Source organism: Theropithecus gelada, chromosome 15, assembly GCF_003255815.1.
Source record: "Theropithecus gelada isolate Dixy chromosome 15, Tgel_1.0, whole genome shotgun sequence".
Lineage (NCBI taxonomy): Eukaryota > Metazoa > Chordata > Mammalia > Primates > Cercopithecidae > Theropithecus > Theropithecus gelada.
Genome location: NC_037683.1, coordinates 3,395,666 through 3,419,504, shown reverse-complemented (window position 1 = coordinate 3,419,504; position 23,839 = coordinate 3,395,666). Strand labels below are relative to the sequence as shown.

The window sequence follows — 23,839 nt, the reverse complement described above, 5'->3', positions numbered from 1 at the left end:
GGAAAGGAATAAAACAGTTCTAAGGCGGACAGATGTCCATGTAGCCCAGGTTGCCAGGCCCCAGGAAATCCTTGCAGATGTGGCCCCAGCTGTCCCTGCTCTGCTCGTATCCTGGGACCCGTCCCATCCTCCGTCACCCACCACTGCTCCTGTTTTGTCCCCCAGGGCCCCCCAGGAGAGGTCATCCAGCCCCTGCCGATCCAGGCGTCCAGGACGCGGCGGAACATCGACGCCAGCCAGCTGCTGGATGACGGGAATGGCGAGAACTACGTGGACTACGCGGACGGCATGGAAGAGATCTTTGGCTCTCTCAACTCCCTGAAGCTGGAGATCGAGCAGATGAAGCGGCCGCTGGGCACGCAGCAGAACCCCGCGCGCACCTGCAAGGACCTGCAGCTCTGCCACCCCGACTTTCCAGATGGTGAGGGCCCAGTGAGGGCAGGGCTGGCTCCCCAAAGTGTGGGCATGGACCTGCAGGACACACAGAGTGTGGCAAGGGCATCTCAGCCAGGCACAGCGGAAGGGACAGGATGGGCAGCCGCAGCCTCCCCATCTGTGGGGCAGGGGTGCACGGGAGCCTCCCCTCTTGAACTTCATGGAGGCATCTCAGGGTGAGGCTGGGTGCAGAGGCCAAGGCTTTGAGGTCCAACCCTCTAGGTCCTCATCTGGTCTTAGCCCTTTTCTGGTGGGGTGACCTGCTTGAACCTCGTGTTCCTGACCTGTCAAGTGGGAATATAAAGATCTCCCAGGAGGGGGTCAGAGTTGCATGAGGCAGTGCATGAGAGGCTGGCACAGTGCCGGCGGAAGTAAGGGTCAGTGTTAGGACGGGCATCAGGCGGCACGCTCGGGCAGATGGCCTTCAGACTCCGCGATACCGTAAAAACACATCCTCCTCCTCACTGTCATTGCATCAGGCACCACCTGAAGGATAAAATCACAGTAGCTTGTCTTCCCCCGGGAAGTCTGAATGTTCCCCTACAAGATTCAAGGGATGTTCATAGTTCCAGTAGACTCTGATGCTACATGCATGAATTTCCAGAGTTCCTTCCAGAGCCCTCTCTGCATGTCTGTCCACCCAGAGAGGGGGCCGGACCTCAACCCTCCCGGCCCCCAGAACACGTACCCAGCTGCTTGATGCCCCAGCTGTGTTCTTGGCGAATAAGTTTCTCCACATCTCTTTATGGGCCCAGCAGGAAAAGCAAAATGCAATAAAGTAAACCCCAGAAAGGCCCGTGTTGGCAGCATTCCTGGGGCATGCATTTTAACTGCCGGACTGAAATGTCCTCGCGGCTTCTGGAACCATCCAGGGAGCAATCCTCCTGAATCTGCCTGCCTCCCTCCCCGTCTCTGAAATCCAGGTGAATACTGGGTCGATCCTAACCAAGGATGCTCCAGGGATTCCTTCAAGGTTTACTGCAACTTCACAGCCGGGGGGTCGACATGCGTCTTCCCTGACAAGAAGTCTGAAGGGGTGAGTAGCTGTGTCCCTTGATGGCCCCAGGAGGGACAGCCGTCGCAGACAGGGCCATGCTGAGGGCTTCAAGCATTTCTTGCGTATGCAGCTTTAAGACTGAAAGCCAGAAATGAATCAGTTTCGTAAGTGAAACTGTTCTTCCAGAAGTAGACCTTAAATCGTTTTAAGAAATTGTTTAGCCATAAAATAGGTTTGTGCAGCTTGCGGTCAGGAAAGGTTGGGGGGTTTTCCACCTGCCATCCTGCCATCCCAGGGCTGGGACTCCACTCACCGGTTGATAAAAGCTTATCTCCAGTGACTCCGTGGTCCCACTGACCGGAGACCCCCATTAAAACCCTTTAAAGGAATTGGGAGCAGGTATAATAACGTGAGCCCGAGACATCTTCCAGAAGCTGCCCTTTGCTTCAATTCTTATTATCCAGCTTGTTTCTGTGGGTTGGCCCCAGTCCCTCCTGAGTGCTTTGTTTTGAAGTCTGTTTAGTCAAGAATTTGGGGTGGGGAGCTAGGCTCTGTGGAGATTTTGTGGCATGTCACTTAGATACCCACCCCCTTGGCCTTTCGGAGGCCTCGGCTCTGCAGCAGGAGTTTGCGTGCATGTGGATGGTGTGTGGGCGCGTGTGGATGAGTGTGTGGATGGTATGTGGGTGCATGTAGATGGTGTAGCAGGAGTTTGCATGCATGTGGATGGTGTGTGGGCGCGTGTGGATGAGTGTGTGGATGGTATGTGGGTGCATGTAGATGGTGTGTGGGTGTGTGTGGTTTGTGTGTGCCTGTGGATGGAATGTGGGTGCCTGTGGATGGGTGTGTGGATGGTGTGTGTGAGTGTAGATGCTGTGTGGATGGGGAGTACTGTAGATGGTGTGTAGGTGTGTGTGGTTTGTGGGTGCATGTGGATGGGTGTGTGAATGCTGTGTGTATGTGTAGATGCTGTGTGGATGGTTTTGTAGTTGGGATGTGTGTGTGTGTGTGGTCTGTGGGTGCGTGTGGATGGGTGTGTGGACAGAATGTGGGTGCATGTAGATAGGTGTGTGGATGGTGTGTGTCTGTGTAGTGGGGGCGTGTGTGTGGATGGTCTGTAGGTGTGTGTGTGGATGGCATGTGGTTACATGTAGATGGTATGTTGGTGCATGTGGATGGTGTGTGTCCACATGTGGGTGTGGGTGTGCTTTGTGGGTATGCGTGGACAAGCATGTGGATGGTACATGGGTGTGTGAATGGGTGTGGATGGCGTGTGAGCGCATGTAAATGTGTATGTGTATGGTTTGTGGGTATGTGTGTATTAGCATGTGGATGCTGTATGGGAGTTTGTGGATGGTATGTGGGTGTATATCTGGGTGAGTGGATGGCATTTGGGTGCATATGGATGGTGTTTGGGTATATGTGGATGATGTGCGGGTACATGTAGATGGTGTGTGTGTGGATGGCGTGTGGATGGTGTGTGGGTGTGTGTGGCTGGTGTGGGTGTGTGGATGGTGTGTGGGTGTGTGTGAATGGTGTGTGGCTGGTGTGGGTGTGCAGATGGTGTGTGGGTGTGTAGGGGTGGTGTATGGGTGTGTGTAGGTGTGGGTACATGTGGCTGGTGTGTGGGTGTGTGGATGGTGTGTGGGGGTGTGTGTGGGTGGTGGGTGGGTGGCTGGTATGTGGGTGTATGGGGGTGATGGGTGGGTGTCTCTGGTATGTGTATGGTGTGTGTGGATGTGTGGATGTGTGGATGGTGTGTGGATGGGTGGCTGGTATGTGGGTGTGTGTAGGTGTCTCTGGTGTGTGTGTATGGCTTGTGTGTGGGATGTGTGTGGGTGGTGGGTGCACGTGGCTGGCATGTGGGTGTATGGTGTGTGGGTGCATGGGTGGTGTGTGGGTGTGTGTGTGTGGTGTGTGGGTATGTACATGGTGTTCGGGTGCATGAGGCTGGTGTGTGGGTGTGTAGATGGTGTTTGGGTGCGTGTGGCTGATGTGGGTGTGTATATGGTATGTGGGTGTGTGTGGCTGGCGTGTGCATGTGTGTGGATGGTGTGTGGGTGCATGTGGCTGGCATGTGCATGCATGTGGACGGGCATGTGTTGCTATCCCTCAAGCATGCACCTGAAGCAGGTCCAGTGTTGGTCCAGGCCAGGTGAGGACTGGGTCTCCCTATCGCTCCTGGAAGGTGACCAAGCCTGCAGCTCTCGTGCCCCTGCATCAGCTTGAACGGCCACTCCTCCATGAGCTCGTGGTTGTCGCGTGGCCCCAGGCAAAGGCCACCTGTTTCTGGGGCCACAACGGTTTGCTGTGCAGGTCCAGACCTGTGCGCCCCTGCAGCCTCCGCTTCCTAACACCCTCAGCGCCCCAGAAGCAGTTTCCTGCCAGGGGAAGAGCAGCTGCATTCTCCCTGGGGACTGCCATGCCCTTACCCCTCAATCACGCCCTGACCGTGCTGAACTCAGCACCCGCTTTAGGTCAGGAGCCCACTGGCTACAGCAGAGGCTGCACATGGCTGGAGATCTGTGGGGCTCCGAGTGTAGGGGTCCCCTCCCCCACCTGGAGTTTTAACTCCTTGAGAACCTGCCTTCCTAGTGACAAACCTGTTCAGAGAGAACCCAAACACGGGAACCTTCCATCTCAGCTCTCCTTTCCCTCAGTCCAGCCAGAGAGGCCCTGCATGGAATTCCCTTAGAAAAGAGGTTTCTCGGCCCTCCTTCACGGCCTGCCTCTGCAGACGGGTGGCCGCTCCGCTGTGGAAATCACGGGACAGAGTCCTCCAGACTCAGAGGTTTCCTGGGAAGCCGTGGCGGGTGTTCACGGCACAGCTGTGTGTGGGGCCGCTGAGTGACCCCAGGCTCCCCAAGTGTTGACCAGCCAGGCGTCCACGGCTGCAGCCTCGGGCTTGGGCTACAGCTGCTTGGCCAAGGGCAAGTGGAGACGCTCTCCTAGGCGGCCCCCTTGGACCCGGAGGAGGCTCACAGCAGAGGCTGGGGGAGCCGCACTCGCCCACATCCTGGGGCTCTTCCAGGAGGAAGCTGCCTTCACACCGCCCGGGCTTGGCATCGACAGTGGCACATTTGGAAACGAGAGAGGGTGGGAGAGCTCTGAGTGGGGTGAGAGGCAGGTGGGACACCCCTTTCCTCCAGGGGATCCCCTTTTCTGGCTTTCTTGGCACGAGGACAGCTCAAGAAGAAGGCGGGGGGGATCAGCCAAGAATCACTCTTCTGTATCATGGCGCACGACGTGGGCCCCGTCAGTCCAGGCTGGGGACAGGCCGGCCCTGGGGGCCCTTCCACTCCACGCCTGCAGCAAGTGGACCCTCGGGCAGCCGGGGCTCCCCTTGTCCTGTTGCTGGGACCCAGCGTGCAGGTGTCCTCTCAGAGGAATGGCCGCTCACCCACCCATCCATCCGTGCCTTCCGCGGCGTCACTGAGGCCTGCCCTGCTGGGCCCAGCCTGTATGTCTACAGTCTCGGCTTCTGAGGAAAGCAGGCCCTAAGTGGGCACCCTCCCAGGAAGCGGGCACAAGTGGTGCCCCGTGGCAGAGTGAGCTGGCTGCATATGATCCAGGCAGGCAGCCGATGAGCAGCCCCCACCTGCACACGTCTCAGTCTGCAAGAAGCCTCTGCCACACACACACGCAGGTGCACACCACACACAATACACACCACACATACCACACACCACACACAATACACACCACACACCACACACACAGATACACGATACCACACATACCACACACCACACACACCACACATACCACACACAATACACACCACACATACCACACACCACACACACAGATACACGATACCACACACCATACACACCACACATACCACACACCACACACACAGATACAGGATACCACACATACCACACACCATACACACCACACATACCACACACCACACACACAGATACACGATACCACACATACCACACACCATACACACCACACATACCACACACAATACACACCACACATACCACACACAATACACACCACACATACCACACACAATACACACCACACATACCACATACCACACACAGAGATACACACCACACACGACACATACCACACACCACACATCAAACACACAGATACATACCACACACGATGCACACCACTATACCACACCACTCACACACCCAATACATACACCACACACACCCCACACACATACCATACACCACATATACCACACAGATACGCACCATACACACATGACATACACCACACATACCACGCAGATACACACCACACACGCAGATACCACACACCACGCACACAATACACACCACATACCACACCACGCCACACACCACACATCACACACACAGATACCACATACAGACATTACACACAAATACACACCACACATACTACACTCCACACACAGATACACACATCACACAGACCCATAACACACTACACACACCACACATACCACACATCACACACACAGATACACACCACACATCACATACACAGAGACCACACATTACACCACAGACACACCACATACACAGATACACATCACACACACACGTATACATACCACACAATCACACATCACACGCCACACACACAGATACCACACACTCAGGTACATACCACACATACCCCACATACACCATACACACAAATACACACCACACATCACACACACAGATGCATACCACACACCACACCCTCCACACAGGCACACCCCACATACCCACATGGCACACACCATGCACACACACACCACACGCACACAGTCTGGTGCCGCAGCAGCCAGGCAAGGCTGTGAGGATGGGATGAGAATGCCCCCACCCCTCGCCTGCAGTAAATGCTGGCTTTTATTACCATTCCCTTGGCCCATCATTCATTCTTCATTCATTCGTTCTTCATTCATTCATTCATTCCCTCCCTCAGTGAGCGCTGCCAGCAGTGATTGAGCACCAGGCGCTGGCCTGGGGACTAACATGCAAAACAGGACAGGCAGAGTGCACCCTTCCTGGGCAGCAGCAGGGGCCAGAGGGCCCGGGCCAGCTCCTCACACAGACTCCAGTCTCCCTAAGGGCCGGGGCCGGGCTCCTCACACGGCCTTCAGTCTCCCTGAGGGCCCTGGCCGGGCTCCTCACACGGCCTCCCTGATGGCCAAGGCCAGGCTCCTTGCATGGCCTCCTCTCTTTCTGAGGGCCCCAGCCAGGCTCATCCTCACGCAGCCTCCAGTCTCCCTAAGGGCTGGGGCCGGGCTCCTCATGCGGCCTCCAGTCTCCCTGAGGGCCCTGGCCAGGCTCCTCACGGCCTCCCCGAGGGCCCCAGCCAGGCTCTTTACGTGGCGTCCTGTCTCCCCAAGGGCCCTGGCCAGGCTCATCCTCACACGGCCTTCAGTCTCCCCAAGGGCCGGGACCAGGCTCCTCACACAGCCTCCAGTCTCCCCGAGGGCCAGGGCCAGGCTCTCACACGGCCTCCTGTTTCCCCGAGGGCCAGGGCCAGGCTCCTCACATGGCCTCCTGTCTCCCCCAAGGCCCAGGCCAGGCTCATCCCCTGAGGGCCTGGGCCGGGCTCATTCTCACGTGACCGTCAGTCTCCCCAAGGGCCGGGGCCCTCAGGCTGCATTGGAGATGCTCGGTGAGGCCTCCCCGCAGCCCCTCGCCTGAGGACACAGGTGCCAGGGGCTGGGAGAGCTTGGGGCCTTGCTCTGGAGGCTGGAGAAGTAACCCTCTTGTTGTGTTTCTCTCCCTCCCCACCTCCCCGCTGCACATTTAGGCCAGAATCACTTCTTGGCCCAAAGAGAACCCGGGCTCCTGGTTCAGTGAATTCAAGCGTGGGAAACTGGTAAGGTGGCCTCTGGCATCTTTGCGGTTGTCACTTTAAACCCGCCCATCTCATATCTTACAGAGTAAAATGGCCCGCTGGCCCAAAGAGCAGCCCTCCACCTGGTATAGTCAGTACAAGCGGGGGTCCCTGGTAAGTGGCCACCTCGGCCCGGCCACCTCGGCACTGCCTGCTTGCGGCACGGCTGGCTCGCGGCTCTGCATGGCACCCATCGCTGCCATGTGTGCCACACCGCTCTTGCCAAACTGCTCCACGTCACGTGACAGCAAGACTCAGCTAGGTGTGGAGTCCTCTCCGCAGCCCCCGCCACCCCGACAAGAGTGCGTTCCAGCCTGGAGTAGGCGGATGGTTTTCCATTTCTGTGCAGGGCGCCCAGAGCTGGGTGTGGGCCCCAGCCTGAGCTGCACCTCTGCCCACAGACGGTGCAGCCCCAGGCACCTGGGCACTGAGGTCAGACGCTCCAGAAGCTGCTTTCATTGCGTCTGATGGCAGAGCAGAGGATACGGATCCCAGACCACTTAAGCCATTCAGAACCCCTTTCTAGGACCTGCACCACGGATCCCGTCTCCCCAGCTGCTCAGGGCTGAGGGGCCGTCTCTCTGCCCGCACACCACTGTACGAATCTTGCTTTTGCTTTTGGGGATCGAGTCTTACGGAATCCATCCCTGAAAGGAAAACATGTTGTGCTCCCGGGAAGGAACACATAGGAGGTTCTTCTGGCCGGTGTAGTGCCCAAGAGCCAGTTTGGACACATTGATGTGAGGACAGCGGCTGCTCCTGCCACGTGGACTGTCCCCCTAGGAGCCCCACGGGAGCTGGATTTGGGCCCTTTCCTGGAATGCAGGGCAGAGTTCCGTCTCTTCTCCCAGCAAGTTAAAGGACCACGATTCCAGAGCACTGACGGGTTCTGGGTGCCATTTATGGCCCCGATTCTCCTTCTTTCCTTCCCTTCTTGGGATCTGGTGACCCCACTCCCAAGTGGCCCTCAAAGGAGGGCCTTGCTCACTCAGAAGCTAGCCCGTGGGTTCTGCGGCTTCTGGCCTGACCACTTGCCATTGGTTGCTGCACCCTGGCACCAGCCCGAGCCTCCCTGGGTGGACACGGAGGCCATCCTTTCCCCAAGGACTCAGAGCACTGGCCCTGAGCCGCCTTTGCCCTGTCTGCACCCCTGAAGCCTCTCGTCTCGTAACCTGAAGGCATTCACAGCTGATTATTAATCTCTCGCACCCTCATTGTTACTGATTTCAAGTCAGATACCAGCTCCTTTGCAGACACTCCGAGGGTCTGTGCTCACTGTGGCCGTGTTTCTGGAGGCTTCCTGTTTTGTGGTTTGCCGTGGACTTGCAGTCCTCTCCTCCCTTCCTCCTCCTGCTTTTCCTCTTCGCCGCCGCCTCTGTGCTGTGTTCCAAAAAGAGCTGCTGGCATACAGAAGGACCTGAAACACCCGGGGACAGGGAGGGCCCGGGACCAAGGCTGCTTGGCCCGGAGGGACAGAGCGTAGGGGATGCTGGTGTGTGGGCTCAGGCAGGGAAGGGACCCTGGGGAGGCTGGGGGCCGAGGTGGCAGGGTCCATTCTGCAGTCTTGCGAGTGGTTACCAGCCTGTGCTCGGCACTGCCCTCTCCCCTCAATGACAGCTCTCAGCCTCCAAAGAGAGCCTCTCACAGCACCTCCAACATGGGAAAAGTAGAAAGAGCCTCTTTTCCTCGCTTGGAGGAGATGGCTGTGAAACCTCATTTGCAACCTTCAGCTCGAGTAGCCCATTTCCACCTCTCATCCTGTCCCATAGACAGGGGATGAAGGGTGGGGTGAAGGGACGACCCAGGGAACACGTCAGCTTACTTCAGGATCTTTCCACGGCCTTATTTCTAGCTCTGTGAAGATCATACGTGGACAAGAGGTAGATGGAGGCCTCTCCTCAAAGATACTGGATTTTTCAGCTGGGTTCAGTGGCTCGTGCTTATAATCCCAGCACTTTGGGAGACTGAGGCGGGCAGATCGCTTGAACCCAGGAGTTTGAGACCAGCCTGGGCAACATACCGAGACTCCATCTCTATTAAAAAAGAAAATGCAGAAATAGGCTGGGCATGGTGGCTCACGCCTGTAATCCCAGCACTTTGGGAGGCTGAGGCAGGTGGATCACCTGAGGTCAGAAGTTTAAGACCAGCCTGGCCAATGTGGCAAAACCCCATCTCTACTAAAAATACAAAAATTAGCTGGGCATGGTGGTGTGCACCTGTAATTCCAGCTACTCGGGAGGCTGAGGCAGGAGAATCTCTTGAACCCAGGAGACAGAGGTTGCAGTGAGCTGAGGTCGCACCACTGCACTCCAGCCTGGGGGACAGAGCTAGACTTCATCTCAAAAGGAAAACAAAAAAGAAAAAAACCGGAAATGGGAATTGTATCTGGGCAGGGCTACCCACAATGCACCATATTGAGATAATACTGCGGAGACCCCTCCCACCAGGAGAGCAGGGCCTCACCGTGGGACCCGGGAGTTCCGATGCAGGGCTGCGTGCCCCCTGCCCCCGGGCCCCCCTGCCGCCCCATGGGCACTGGGGGCTTCAGGTCCTTCTGTGTCCGGTGCTGCCCACCGCCGCTCCCTGTGGTGCACACCCTTCCTCGAGTCAGTCACGTTCCCTCCCGGAAGGACGCCGGATGGCACAGCCTGGCGGTTGGTATTCACTTTTCCTCCTCAAGGTTTGCCTCTAAGGTTCTTGTGGCTGCGTCCGAGTGGAGTTCGCCGATAGCCCTGGGGCCGCAGCGTGTTCCCTCGCCCCTGGGAAGGCCCAGGCCCCGGGCCGGCTGCTCGCCTTGGGCACATTCTAGTGACATCTGTTGAAAAAGTGGGTCCTGCAGTGTGTTCACCCTCCTCCCACTCCTGGTGTCCAAACACCCGTGGCAATACTGAAGTCAGTTCCCTTCCCGTGTTCACTGGGGCTCTTCCGGAGCAGACCAGAGGCAGGGTCCAAAACACACCACCACGAGGCAGCAGTTGCACAGGAGTGGGCAGAGCAGGTCTCAGGCCCTGGCTTTAGCCTGCTTCGTTCCCTGACGCTGCAAACAGGACAGGCTGCCCTGCCCAGCCAGGCCTTCCCTGCAGAGAGGTCCTTCAAGGCCCTGCCTAGGCCGGGAGAGATGTGTGCTTCATTTCAGGGAGCTAAGAGGCATCTATGGGCCGGGCGCGGTGGCTCAAGCCTGTAATCCCAGCACTTTGGGAGGCCGAGACGGGCGGATCACGAGGTCAGGAGATCGAGACCATCCTAGCTAACACGGTGAAACCCCGTCTCTACTAAAAAATAGAGAAAAAAAAAAAGAAAAAAGAAAAAAAAAAACTAGCCGGGCGAGGTGGCGGGCGCCTGTAGTCCCAGCTACTCGGGAGGCTGAGGCAGGAGAATGGTGTGAACCCGGGAGGCGGAGCTTGCAGTGAGCTGAGATCCGGCCACTGCACTCCAGCCTGGGCGACAGAGCGAGACTCCGTCTCAAAAAAAAAAAAAAACAAAAAAAGATGCATCCATGTCCCCTGGCAGTGTCAGGCTTTTCAGAAACCTTGAGTTTGCAACAGATGCAAAAGTGAGATGCATCATCGCTCAGGATGCCCTGCATGGGCCTTGTGCCTGGTGGAGCTGAGCAGCCCAGTTCTGGATACCCAGCTAGTGATGCTGGAGAGGCCACCAAAGAAGCTGCACGTTGTCCTTCTACGATGCCTTCTCTGGATTTGTGCAGAGACTGGGAGGGCTTTCAGGAAGGGTCAATGTCCCCAGAGTCCCCGGCTGACCTTTGGCACAGGCGAGGCAGGCTGATGGAGCCACTCCGGCCACAGGAAGCCTGCTCACTGCCCTGAGGGGACACTTCTGGGAAGAGGAGGAGTGGCCTTCTTGAGTGGTCGTGCCAGACATCATCCAGGACCCCCGTGCCTCCAGGAGGGTCCCCGGTCACCCCAGCCATCTGCACAGCCCTGACCCTCAGGCTTGCCTCCCCCAAGCACCTCACTACAGCTGGCCCACTCACTCCCTGAGGCCTCGTGTCTCCTCTGGCTCCAGCTTCTCACAGTCTCCCTGGCCAGGGCCTTGTACATCCTGGGCACCCGGCAGATGGTCATTTGTTCACATAATCTTGTGAGCACCTTCTTGTGCCAGCGTTGGGGCAGGATGATAGGGGGCCAGGGCTGGAGTGGAGGGACATAGGGAGGGCTGGGATGCAGACCAGGGGCCCTAAACCAGCCCTAAAGGCTGGAGGTGGGGAGGAGCCTTCCCTAGGGGCAGTGTGACCCAAAGGACAGCAGTGGGGGCACCTCCTACCAGGTGGGGAGTGTCCCAGGCAGAGGGAGGAGCCAGTCAGTGGCTCAGGGGCAGAAGGAGGCCGCCTACTGTCCAGGGCGCAGGGAGAAGTGTGGTACAGCTGGGAGGGGGGCTCTAAGACCTCCTCCTCTCACCCCCAGGGAACCTAATGCCCCTCTCTGGCCCGGCACCCCCCGACTCAGGGGAAGCCAGGGCTCACCTGCTGCTCCAGGTGCCCCGACCTAGCGATCGGGTACAGAGCTCTGTGTTTCAGGGATGAGAGGCCAGTCTTCATGCAAGCCGTATTTTTGAGAATGGTTCTCTGTTCACTCAACACATACAAACCAGGCAGACCCAGATCACCATCTGGGATGGAGGCACCCAGGTGGCAGAAGGGAAGGTGGGTGTGGGTGGAGGTGCAGGGAGAGCAGCTGCAGCCGGCACTGCAGTGGGCGCTGGCCCAGGAGACACTGGCTGCCATTCACCATGCAGCAAAGCTTTATCAAGTCCACACTGGGGCAGCCATGGAGTGGGTACCAGGGCCAGAAACGAGCAAGAAGGATGCCATCCTGCCCTCTGTGAACTTACAGTCTGTTAGGGAAGACACTGTGACAAACTAAGGTTGGGGAGGGCAGCCACAGAGCAAGTGCAAGAGCATCTATTCTGGGTAGGCTTCCTGGAGGAGGCAGCACAGGTGCCGAGCCCTGAAGGATAAACACAGGCCAAGAGGAGTGGGTGGATTATTTAAGGTCCCGAAGGACATGAGGCACGGTTCCCTTTGTTCCTGGGAACGCCCAGGAGAGTCCATGTGCGCTGGCCTCGGGGGGGATCTGTAGGTGTAGTACGTTTCCAGGTAGTGCCCCCAAGAAGACCACAGTGTGGGTGAAGCCCAGGGCAGTGCGGATGTGGGGCTTTGTTGCTGTGTGTGTCCCTGCCCTGCTGAGCCCCAACCCCCCTGTCCCTCCAGCTCTCCTATGTGGACGCCGAGGGCAACCCTGTGGGCGTGGTACAGATGACCTTCCTGCGGCTGCTGAGTGCCTCAGCCCACCAGAACGTCACCTACCACTGCTACCAGTCAGTGGCCTGGCAGGACGCAGCCACGGGCAGCTACGACAAGGCCATCCGCTTCCTGGGCTCCAACGACGAGGAGATGTCCTATGATAACAACCCCTACATCCGCGCCCTGGTGGACGGCTGTGCAGTGAGTGTCCCGCGCCACCCCCAGCATCCCTGCTCACGCCTCCATGGGGCTCACGCCTCACTCAGCACAGGTTGACCTGTCCCCAGGATGCCTGCCGGAGGGCAGTGAGGGCCTCGGACCAGGCTCTCGCCCCCAGGCAACCCCACAGTTGCAGGGAGACTAGGAATCCCAGGCCTGTGTAGCCAGAGCTCCAGGAATTTTGGAGAGTTCCTTGGGTTAGGACGGGAAATCTGAGACCTGGCTGGAAAAGCCAGGGGCCTGGGTCCCTCGCCCCATCCAGGGCTGTGGCGTGGAGTGAGGAGTGGAGGACCCACCATGGTTCCAGTTTGGAGCTGGGAGCCTCCCTCTCCTTGGACAGGGCTCTTCTGGGAGTGGCCAGAACTAAGCTGGGCCCATTCCCGAGAGCACGGCCAGGCTGGAAGCACTGCAGACGGAGAGTTGCCAGCTCTCTGGACTGCCCGGCCCGTGGGCCCTCTCCGTGCGGGGAGAGCTGTTCTGCTCCCAGACAAGGGAACGGAGGCCTGAGCTGCAGGAGGCTTGCTCAGACCTCACGGGCAGTCAGGGCTGGTATTGGCGCTCATACCCCTGCCTTTCTGCCCCCCCGTTGGCCTTCCCACATGCACGCCTTTTCCTCCTCTCTACGTAGCGAGCTGGGCTCACCTCCGTTAAGGTTTCCTTGAGACTGCCCCTCCCAGGGCTGCCAGGGCCATCGCACAGGTCTGGGACGTGCCTGCGTGTCCCGGAGGTGTTTAGGGTGCAGCTGTGCCCCAAGATCCCAGGCCTGCGGGAGCCTCAGACATGTTCCCCTCGTGTGGCCTTTTAGAGGTTGGAAGTGGGAGTCGCTGAGAAGCCCAGTCTGTCTGTGGGTCTTCCTGTCACTGACACTGGAGCCACCAGTATCAGCGTTCTCTCCACTGCTGATTCCTGAGACCCTGCAGAAAACACCCCTTAGCGCTTGGGTCCTTTCGTGTTGCTAGAAAGGAACGCCTGAGGCTGGGTGAATGGGTAGCGGTTTACCTGGCTCCCAGCTCTGCAGGCTGTGCAGGAAGGTGGTGTGCTGCCAGCATCTGCATCCAGTGATGGCCTCAGGCTGCATCCAGTCTTGGGAAGGTGAAGGGGCTGGAGTGTGGAAGGCACGGGAGAGAGGAAGCGAGGGGGTGCCAGGCCCTTTTTTCAGCTCTCATGGGAACTAGTAGGACGAGAACTCGCTCATTACCCCAAGGGCAGCACCAAGCCCCATGACCCAGACGCCTCCCACCTCCAACACCGGGACCACATTTCAATGCGAGATTTGGAGGGGCGAACGTCCAAGCCACGGCGCCGACCCAGGCCAGCTCCTGAGGGGAACGGGGCTGGCGTTAGGGCCAGCCCTGCAGGGTGCCCTCCTCTGAGCAGCACAGATGGGTCCTCAGAGTGAGGCCCAGGCAGGCAGGAAAGCCAGAGGGTGGCGCTGACTGAGACTGCCAGGCCCGTCTGTAGCCCTGGGAGCAGAGCGGACCTGGGTTCCAATCCCGCCTCCCCCTGCCCAGCACCGCTGGAGAGCACCTGGCCCTCAGCCATAGGACACTCAGCTCCTTTTCTCTGCTGCCCAAGGGCTACACTGAGGGTTAACACTGTGTCTCCCAGGGCCATCCCGCGGCCACTGGGAGTACTTGCCGCCGCCACTGCCTTCTGCGATTGGTTGGGGTCAGTACTTCAGATCTGACTGTGGAATGTGCAGAACTCATCCTGTGTAAGGCTGATGGATCCATATCCCTGGAAAGAGGCATTTAAAAATGCCAGGGACCTTACCCGTCCTCCCCAAATGAGGATAACGTAGCACCTGCCTCACAGGGCTTTCTGGGGAGCACATCAAACCATGCCTTTAGAGCTCGGAATTGTGTCTGACTCACTACAAGCCCTGGATGAGCACCCAGTTCCTGTGACTATTTTTAGATACTATGGACCACAAGTGTCAGGCAGTAAGCATGGAGGTGAAGAGAAATCAGGAACCCTGTAAAGGAGAGGCAGGACCTGGAGTGACAGATCCCTGAGTTTGGCTTTGAGCTTCCTGGCTTCCATGGCAAAAAGGGAAACTAGTTGGCCCAGTGGGTGTTGTCTGGTAAAGGGAGAGGAACAGCTTTCCAGAGAGGGGCAGGTTCCTGAAAGACAATGCTAGAGAGATGGATCCCACAGAGGACCTGTGGAGGTTAAATGGCGGGCCAGACCCCGGCTCCCTAATCTGGCTTAGACAGGCTCCTGCTGCCTTTAAGGCCTTCCTGGAAGATCCAACTTCTTTCATCCCAGTTCCTCTTGAAGCTCCTGCCCCTACTCATTCCATCAGCAAAACCCACTTCTGGGAGGTCCCAGAAGTCTTTGGCAATGCTTTCTGACTCAGAACCTGACTTCCTGGCCGCACCTGCATCCCGGGATAGGGTCAAGCCGGGATCGCTTAAACTCCACAAGCAGAGAGGGCTGTCGCTCAGCCCAGTGTCTCCCGGTGATGAGGGTGTGCTGTTGGCATCTGGACATGTAACTTTGCCAGTCTTGGGTGCGCCAAACGCCACCAGAAACGCTCCCCACTTCCGAATGTGAACCTCCGATACCAGCATTCCCTTCTTTCTACATACGCAAAACCTGAGGCCCAGAGAGTTACGGCGGCTCGCCCAAGGTCCCCAGGTGTGGCAGAGCTGAGGCTCCTAATTCCCACTGCAGCATTCTTCTCACCATAGCCCCTTCCTGGCGTAGCTGCAGCTTGAATACCTCGGTTGACAGTTACCTTACTACCTCCTGAGACAGCCCAGGTCATGGCTGCAGAGCCGCAGGACGAGGAAGCTCTTCTGAGAACGGGGCTTAAGTCTACTTGTCTGTAACATCCGCCCATCACCTCCTGGTTCTGGTCCCATCAGCCATGCGGAGGGAACCGGGTCCAAGAGCAGTTTCCCAGCAAGCCCCTCTGACATCAAGGCCCGACGGCTCTCTGATGGGGGCTGCAGGCTGTTTGACATTCTTGGCCTCCACCCACTAGATGCCAGTAGGAGCCGCCCTACCGAGTGACGGCAACCCAGAGCGTCTCCAGACACATCTCCCAGGGCCAAAACCTCCCCCATGGAGAAGCACCGTTCTACACAGAGAACTAAGGTTTGAAGGGAGTGCAGAGGGTTCACCTGCTGCAAGGGCACAGAGGACCTGTTCCTTCCTCTTCCCCATGGAACCCAAAGAAGCTGGCACTTCTGGGGCCGAGGATCAGGACCTTCGAAGCCGAGAACCAAGTGCAGCTGCCGTCCAGACCGCGCCGCGTCCTCAGGCAGTCAGCAGCGTGGGTCCGGTTAGCCACCCAGTGCTACAAGTCAGGAGACGCTGGCCCGCTCTCTCACCCCTTCCCCATGGCGGGCGTTCCTGAGTTCCAGGACTGTCCTTGGAGTGCTTTGCACACAGAGACGGGACTGGAAACACGGGGCTACCCAGACTGCACTCTGGGCTGGGAGAGGAGAAGCAGCTCCCTCCCCAGGGCCGTTTAACTTCTGGAAAGCAAAGATTCTGACTTTGAAAAGATGGAGAGAAAATGGCTCAAAACTGCATAACCCCAGAGGGCAGGGGCAGGCTGTGTGGCCAGGCTGGACGGGAGGTTTGGGTGGAACAGTGGGCAGTGGCAGCAGTGTGGAGCTGGGTGCAAGGTGGCCATGGGGGTGGCATGCAGGGACGCTGGCCTAGACTCGCAGGTGGCCTGCTGACCCTCGTCCCTGACAAGCCCAGCTGCAATTTGAAAAGTCACAACCCTCTCATTTAATTATGGGGGCTGCTGCAGGAGGCCCTGATGCCCTGAACTCGGGCCAGCGGCAAAAGCCCTGCCTCGGGCCCCAGAGGTCCGCGTGATTCATATGGTAATAACGGCCGAAGAAATTGGAATTCCAACGCGGCCATCGTTTGGCTGGGACGCCTGATTGACGGGGCCGCTGAGTGGGCCCAGTGGAGAGGCACAAATCACCTGCAGGAGGGCCCAGGCGGCGCGCCGCATAAATCCTGGTGTTTGTGCAGCTTTCGGCGCCTCTGGGGGGCCGTTCCTGGCCTGTAATGGTTATTTATACCTCTGGAATAACGGGGTAACAGAGCGGCTTGCAGCGGCCTACTTTAAATACGCCCCTCTCTAAGCGCTCTGATAATGGGAGCAGAGGGGTCCCATAAATCCCCTGAAATCACCAGACAGCTCAGCAAACGCCACCCGTCCCTCCGGGGAGAGACTGATGCCATCGCTGAGAAGGGCTGTGACCGATGCCACCGCTGAGAAGAACTGCTTTGCCCGGCCTCCCGGGTGGATGAGAAAGGCCGGGCACTGCCTGCTGGCTTGCTGACCTGTCGCCAAGCTCACGTAGCTCCCCAGGACAGCGCCGCCTTGCAGTGGCCCAGCGAAGCCAGGCCCGACCATCTCACTGGACTCCCTGAGTGGGACCGGGCGAGGGAGCAGAGGCCTGAGGAGAGGGGCCTAGCCAGGCAGGGGTGGTCTCTCGCTCCTCGCCAGTAGGAAGGGTGAGGAGGGCAGTACCCCGCAGGGCTTCACCCCTGGAGGATATGGGTGGCCGCCTCTCATTGAATATCCTGTGTCCAGCCCTGCTGCCTACCCATCCTTCCCAGCCACTGCAGAGCTGCGACTGGCCTTGCCCTCCCTCTCCATGGGAAAGCTGTGGCCACCCCCAGGCAGGCTTGTGAGACAGCAGCATCGCAGCTGCGTCCTGCAGGGCTGAGCTGGCCACAGGGTGCTGTCTGCCCCACACTCGGCATTCTGTGGAACCGTGTGCTTTCGCTGTCGAGCCCCGGGGTGCCCTGTGGTGAGGTCCTTTAGGACAGCATTTCTCAAAGGCCAGTCATGAACATGCCTATCAGAATTGTCTGAGACACCCATTTTGTTAAAATGCAGATTCTGAGTCCCACCCCAGCCTGACGGAATCAACCTCTCTGGGCGGGGGTCAGAGCTGCATGGGGTTAACAAGCTCCCCGAGAACTCGCGTTCGCTGTGAAGTTCCAATCCCAACTTGAAAATCATTCCAGGCCGAGCCAGCTGCAGTAAGGAGAAAGGCGTTCCTGTGGAGGCAGGGTTGTGAGAAGGGCAGGGTCGTGGGGAGAAGTGGACATTAGGAGGTGAAGCTCGAGTCTCGTGGGTAATACCAGGAATGCATGCAGGGAAGGTGAGCTTCATTCATTCTCACAGTGCGTCTATGACGTTGGCGTGCCCATTTTCCAGCTGAGAAACTGAGTCACAGAAAATGAATTGGTTATCCATTGCTAGTAACCAATGAGCCCCCCAAATTTAGCAGCTTAAAACCACAGATGTTTATCTCACTCCGTGTCCGAGCTTCAGAAGCCTGGGACAGGCGCGGCTGGCTGGCTGTAGCTCAGGGTCTCTTAGTCCACTCGCTGCCACGACAAATCTCACCAGCTGCGTGGCTCATAAGCACCAGAGATTTGTCACCCACAGTTCTGGAGGCTGGAAGTCTGTGACCAGGTTGCCAGCAAGGCAGGCTCTGGTGAGCTCCCCTCCGGGCTGCAGATAGCAGCTTCTAACTGCACCCTCACACGGCAGAGTCTCTTGGGTGCCTCTTTTATAGGGGCACTAATACCACTCACGGGGCTCCACCCTCAGGACCTCCTCAGCTCCCATCCGACGGCCCCACCTCCTAACACCATCCTTGGGAACGGGAACGTTAAGATCATAGCCGGGGAGAATAAGGCCCTTTGCGGCCATGCCCTCCCCATAGGTCAGGGAGCAGCACACCAGGAGAGCTGGAGCTGCTGTCTGCTCTTGAAATCTCTGGCCTGGGAGCCTGTGCTGGGCCCTCTGCAGGGCTGCGTCCTGGGGACACTGCCTCCCACCCCGGAGGGAACCCTGGCTGGCTCGACTTGCTTATCTGATCATTTCTTCTGGGGATGGGGCAGTGGAAGATCCTTCCCAGGTCCAGATCCCGCTGAGACCGTAAATCCGGTCTGGGTCTGAGGTGGCAAAAGCCATTGCCCAGCATGCGTTTGCAGGCTCCTGGTTTGCGGGAAAGATGCAGCCTCCGAGGCCCCTGTCTTGGGGGAAGTTGACAGGACAGCAGGGCCAGCTCAGCCTCAGTAATAAATGCCCTGAACACCGCGAGTTACATTTGGGTGGCTTTGGGGAGGGACCAAAGAGTCTCACACCTTCGCTGCCTATGTTCTGGGAGGGAGGAGGCCTCTCCTAGGCTTCCATCCCCCACCCCAGCACCCAGGGTTGTGCTGGTTTGAGCAAGGGATGGGTGCCGACTCATCCTGCAGGCCAGGTTCATTGCGCTACCCCGGCCCTCTGTGCCTCAGTTTACCTACGACTCCTCTGGACCAGAGGGTGTAGAAGGTTCCCACCCCTTCCCATACTTGTGAAGGTGAAGACCCAGCCCACCGCGTGCCTAAGGCGGTGTGAGGCAGGTGGTCGTAGGGGGGTCTTACGTGGCTCAAGGCTCTGCCAGTGCCACCTTGGACTCTTTCCTTTGCTGATCCAGAGCCCCCCTTTGATTTTCCCATGTGCCCTGCTTGTTCTGTAGCTGGCTCTGGGTCCTGGGGGGCTGCCTGGAAGCAAATACCTGGGGTATCACAAGGAGTCTGGACTGGGTACGGGGGGAAAGGCTGATCAGCTTTGATCCTGTGTGCGCCTCAGCTGCACCTGAAGCCTTGGGAGAGTCCTGTCGCCTCGCTGATGCCCACCCCACCCCCTTCCCACCTGTGCAAGGGGGACTCTCGGGACATCCACAGGGGTTAAGTGCATGCTCTGATCAGCCGTATTTCCTCCAACACTCGCCCGGGCAAGCACAGCCATGGGTGGGAGACACCAGCCCGGGTTTCCGAGCCAGGCAGAGTGTGGGGGGCGATTGGTAAACCCCAAGACCCCCTACTGTTCTTAACCACCAGCCACCTGTCTCCCTCTTCCCCAGACCAAGAAAGGCTACCAGAAGACGGTTCTGGAGATCGACACCCCCAAAGTGGAGCAGGTGCCCATCGTGGACATCATGTTCAATGACTTCGGTGAAGCGTCACAGAAATTTGGATTTGAAGTGGGGCCAGCTTGCTTCATGGGCTAGGAGCCGCCCAGCCCGGGCTCCCGAGAGCAACCTCGTGACCTCAGCATGCCGTTCGTTCGTGAGTGTCCCGTGCACGTCCTGATCCTGGACAGTGAAGGCTTCTCCCTCCCCTCCCGCCTGACTTCATCTGCGCCTCGGCACCGCGGGGCGTGGGACCCCAGCCCCGAGAGAACAGAGGGAAGGAGCCGCGCCCCCACCCGGAGCCGAATCACATGACCTAGCTGCACCACAGCGCCTGGGCCCGCCCCACGCTCTGTCCACACCCATGCGCCCCGGGAGCGGGGCCAGGCCTCCGGCCCCCCAGCTCGCCTGACCAATCCTGTTCGTGAATAGCTCGCAGGGGTTGGGGGAGGGACTGCCAGATGTGGACACTGTATTTTTTTTTCTAAATTCAACTTGAAGATGCGTATTTCCCCTGACCTTCAAAAAATGTTGCGAGGTAAGCCTTGTAAAGGTCATCCCACAGTCACCAAAGCCTCCGTTTTTTAACAACCCCCAACACGATCCATTCAGAGGCCAAATGTCATTCTGCAGGTGCCTTCCCGATGGATTAAAGGTGCTTATGTTTTTGTGAGTTTTAAGTAAATATTTGTATTGTATTGTTATAAATGTTAAGTGTGCCTGGCTTTCAATCATGCACGGAAACCCAGTCTCAGTCCCGCGGACAGAATGGGCGAGGCATGGATTCTGGGTTGCAGGACAGTTCTGATTAGAAGTAGGAAATCTCCCCACCCCCGCCCTGGCCAAGAACGTGCAATAAATTGGAGATTTACCCGGGGCAGCAAGAATTGATGCTGCCGTTGAAAAGCAGGTCCCAGTGCCCCTTTTCAGACAATTTTTGATTCACTCTAGACCTTTTTTTAATAGGGAGGGAAAAAAAATTTTGATATTTTACTTTTTTCTACATGCACTTAAACTAAAACACAGGTTTAGATTAATTTTATTTGCTTCCTTTTTTCCGCTTTTCTTCCCGCAGAGCCTGATGGGAGAATGTCCAGGGCAGGGAAACCACATTTTTTGTAGGTGATAACTCAATGAAAATTGGTGCTTATTTTTTACACTTCTCTCTTGTGGTGCTATCTGTTTTAAGGTCTCCTTGAAGGCGCCCCGGGGTACCTGGCCATGCCTCGTTCTCCCTGCTTTCTTTATCCTGTTATCGCCTCCACAGTCTGTTGCCAAGGACTTTAAGATCAATGCACGTCACTTTCCTTTCCACTGGGCAGGATAGCCAAGCACTCACCCTCCTGCGCTCTCCGGCGCCCTCCCGCCCCAGTGCGTCCACCCCCGAGGGCTGTTATGAGGACTGGGTTGTGCCTACTTGATTTGAAAACACACACAAGCAATAAAAAGCCTCTTCCTGCATTGTCTGTGGTGTGACCATAGCGGATTGTATTTGGTTCCTGAATGTTTGTGGTGCTAATTTCTGTGTTTGTTCCAAACCGTTCAGTCGTGCCATGCGCTGCCTCGGTAGATGGAATAATGTACAGTGAACTCCATGAGTCTCTCCAGGGCTGCCTGCAGCACTTCTTTTCCAAGTAGCCGATTTGGATTCCCATCTCAAATGTCCTGGATGCGAGCGTCAGCAGCTCCAGAGCTCGGGGTGGGTCAGGTCCCCTTTGGGGGACCCTTTCCTGGCCATCGAGGTCGGGGGGCTGCCGTCTGCGGGCAGGAGGACCCGAGGGGCAGCCAGGAAAGGCGATCTCTTCACTGTGAAAAGTTGCCCAGGTGCAGCGCCTTTTCCTTCCACCGTGGGAAATGCAGGCTGGGCCCTCGGGGTGAGCCCGCGGGGCTCTGGTGCTGTCCCCCACCCCCACCAGAACGCAGTTCCAGCTTAGGAAGCCACAACCAAGTCACCCAGGAGGAACACAATACCGCCAATGCGGCTTTTCCAAATTTCCCTGGAAAATAAGTCTTGCTCTTGCCAAAGAAAAGTCTGGCTTGGAGAGTCTCTGGAGCCCAGGATGCCAGCATGTGCCAATGACTGTCACCTTCACCTCTTCAAAAGAAAAGCCATAGCCGAGGACTGCCCCGCGACGCCCCGTGGACTGCGTCTAGGTCATGTGATTCTGTTTTCATTTCTCATCCCATCCAATTTGTCCTTTTCTCCTGTCATTTGCTTCCTCTGTGGTCCCTTCAAAGTTGTTATAATTTGTACTGAACTTCAAAATATGTCCCGTTCTCCCCAGACCACTCTTGCCACAGTATATTGCAATAAAATTACTTCTTATATTTGCAGAAATTCTTTTGGTGTAATTTTATTTTTTCCTCCCAATATATATAATTGGACAAATGCTGGTGAAAAGAAAAAATGGTAAGCACAAAAAAAAAAAAAAAAACCCCAAGATAAAGATTCTAGGACATCAGGCCCTTTGAAATACAATGTCAAATGATGCATTGTACATTTTCAAAAAATCCAGTAGACATGTCATAAGTTTTAACTGTAATGCCCAGGAAAGGATACCTTAAAATATTCTAAACCTGTGTAACAAAGGAATAATTGTAATAGATTTTCAATAAATCGAGTTGGCTGTTTCCACCCTAAACAGATGTGAGTGGCTGTCTTCTTAAGGGTGGCCAGGCCCCTCCCAGACAGGACTGCACACAGTCCCAGGACACTAGGGGCTCTGGAGATAACCACACTGGCCACCCGGAGAAAGGAAGGGATGACCCCGGCCATCCTTAGGTGGAGCTTGTCCCTCAGGAGAGGCCAAGGCTGGCACGGACAGCTTTGTGCCCTTGGGAGGATGTTAGAACATGGCCAGGCACCAGCCCAAGATGTGAGTTTCAGCAACTGCTGGGCGTCCACACCACCAATGTACTGGCCTCACTCTTCACTCCGGGCAGTTAGCGCCCTGCAGGAATGTTCTGGAAGCTCTCCAGCACTGCCCTTCCAACTGTGTAGCAGGATTAGACTCCCTGGCTCCTTGTGACTAGGGGTCAGGGAAGGTATGGGGTTCGTTCCAGCCAGTGACCTTGAGCCCACATGGCGTTCGCCACTTCCAGTCTGAAGCTGTGGTTCCCTCATGCATAGCACCTGCCACATTTCATGGAGGGACTGCATCACCAGCAGGTTCCCTGAGTGAGCCCCCTGCCAGCTTGTGAGAACTGGTAGCAGGAGCAGGAGAAGCACATTTTTGCTTTGTTAAAGCCACTGATATCAGGGACTGTTTATTACTGCCGAAGAACCTAGGCCAGTGGGTCTCCAGCGGGGTCCACGGACCAGCAGCAATGGCACCACCTTGTTAGAAGTGCCAATTCCTGAGCCCCATCCCAGACCGGCTGGCCCAGATGCTCTGGGAGAGGGCTGAGTCATCTGAGAGCAGGCCTCCGAGCAACTCTGCTGCACGTTCAGTCGGAGAGCCGGTAACCTAGGTGATCCTGAATTGTGTAGGTGCCTAAGGATGGGGCGACTTGCACAACAGAAGGGTATTCTGCAGCAGTGCCCCAGGAAGCTGGGGCTGTTGTGAGAGGATGGGAGGCTGGTGACCCATGTCATCCACAGGCAGAACATTGGGTACAATTGTTTGATCACTGTGATAGCTCAGAGGTAGATTACGAACTCATAGCCAGCAGCCCTTGGGGAGGAGGTTGGACATGAAATGTCGACATGAACCTGGACTCTGTGGCAAGGTACCACGTGGCAGACCAGCTCTGGAAAGAGCCAGGAACGAACCGAAACGGTCCACGACTCAAGGATATGCAGGGCTGGAAGAGGCAACCATTTCCCGACATCAACTGTTTAAATGCCACATTGAGAGACGCCTTGAGGGACACACACCAGTTAAAACTCAGTCATCATGAATTTGAGCAGCCCATCCCTTTCTTAAAATCCTGGAGTAGATTAGGATGGCGCCTAATAAATGCACTTGAGTTGGGAAAGTGAAAAGTGACTCCGGCAATGGACACTCACAGTCATCAAAGGGTGACGGGTCTGAAGGTCCCTGCCATTGCATCCAGAGCGGGAGAGAGAGCAAGGCAGGTGGGTGGACAGTCGGCGTGGTGCCTGCTGGTGGAGCGGCCAGA

General features: G+C 57.1%; 1 protein-coding gene across 2 annotated transcripts in view; it reads left to right on the top strand.

The window, feature by feature from the left end:
- COL5A1 (collagen type V alpha 1 chain) overlaps nucleotides 1-22,055 on the top strand; it is a 203,676-nt gene extending 181,621 nt beyond the window's left edge. The window contains exons 62-66 of one of the 2 annotated variants that reach the window (XM_025358858.1): nucleotides 166-421; nucleotides 1,359-1,471; nucleotides 7,334-7,402; nucleotides 12,516-12,749; nucleotides 19,670-22,055. In XM_025358858.1, coding sequence (XP_025214643.1) covers nucleotides 166-421; nucleotides 1,359-1,471; nucleotides 7,334-7,402; nucleotides 12,516-12,749; nucleotides 19,670-19,816 — 819 coding nt within the window. In that variant the 3' untranslated portion in view covers nucleotides 19,817-22,055. Of the gene's footprint in view, nucleotides 1-165; nucleotides 422-1,358; nucleotides 1,472-7,201; nucleotides 7,271-7,333; nucleotides 7,403-12,515; nucleotides 12,750-19,669 lie in introns of both variants that reach the window. The other variant, XM_025358857.1, reaches the window with a different exon arrangement.
- Nucleotides 22,056-23,839: the final 1,784 nt, after the last annotated feature.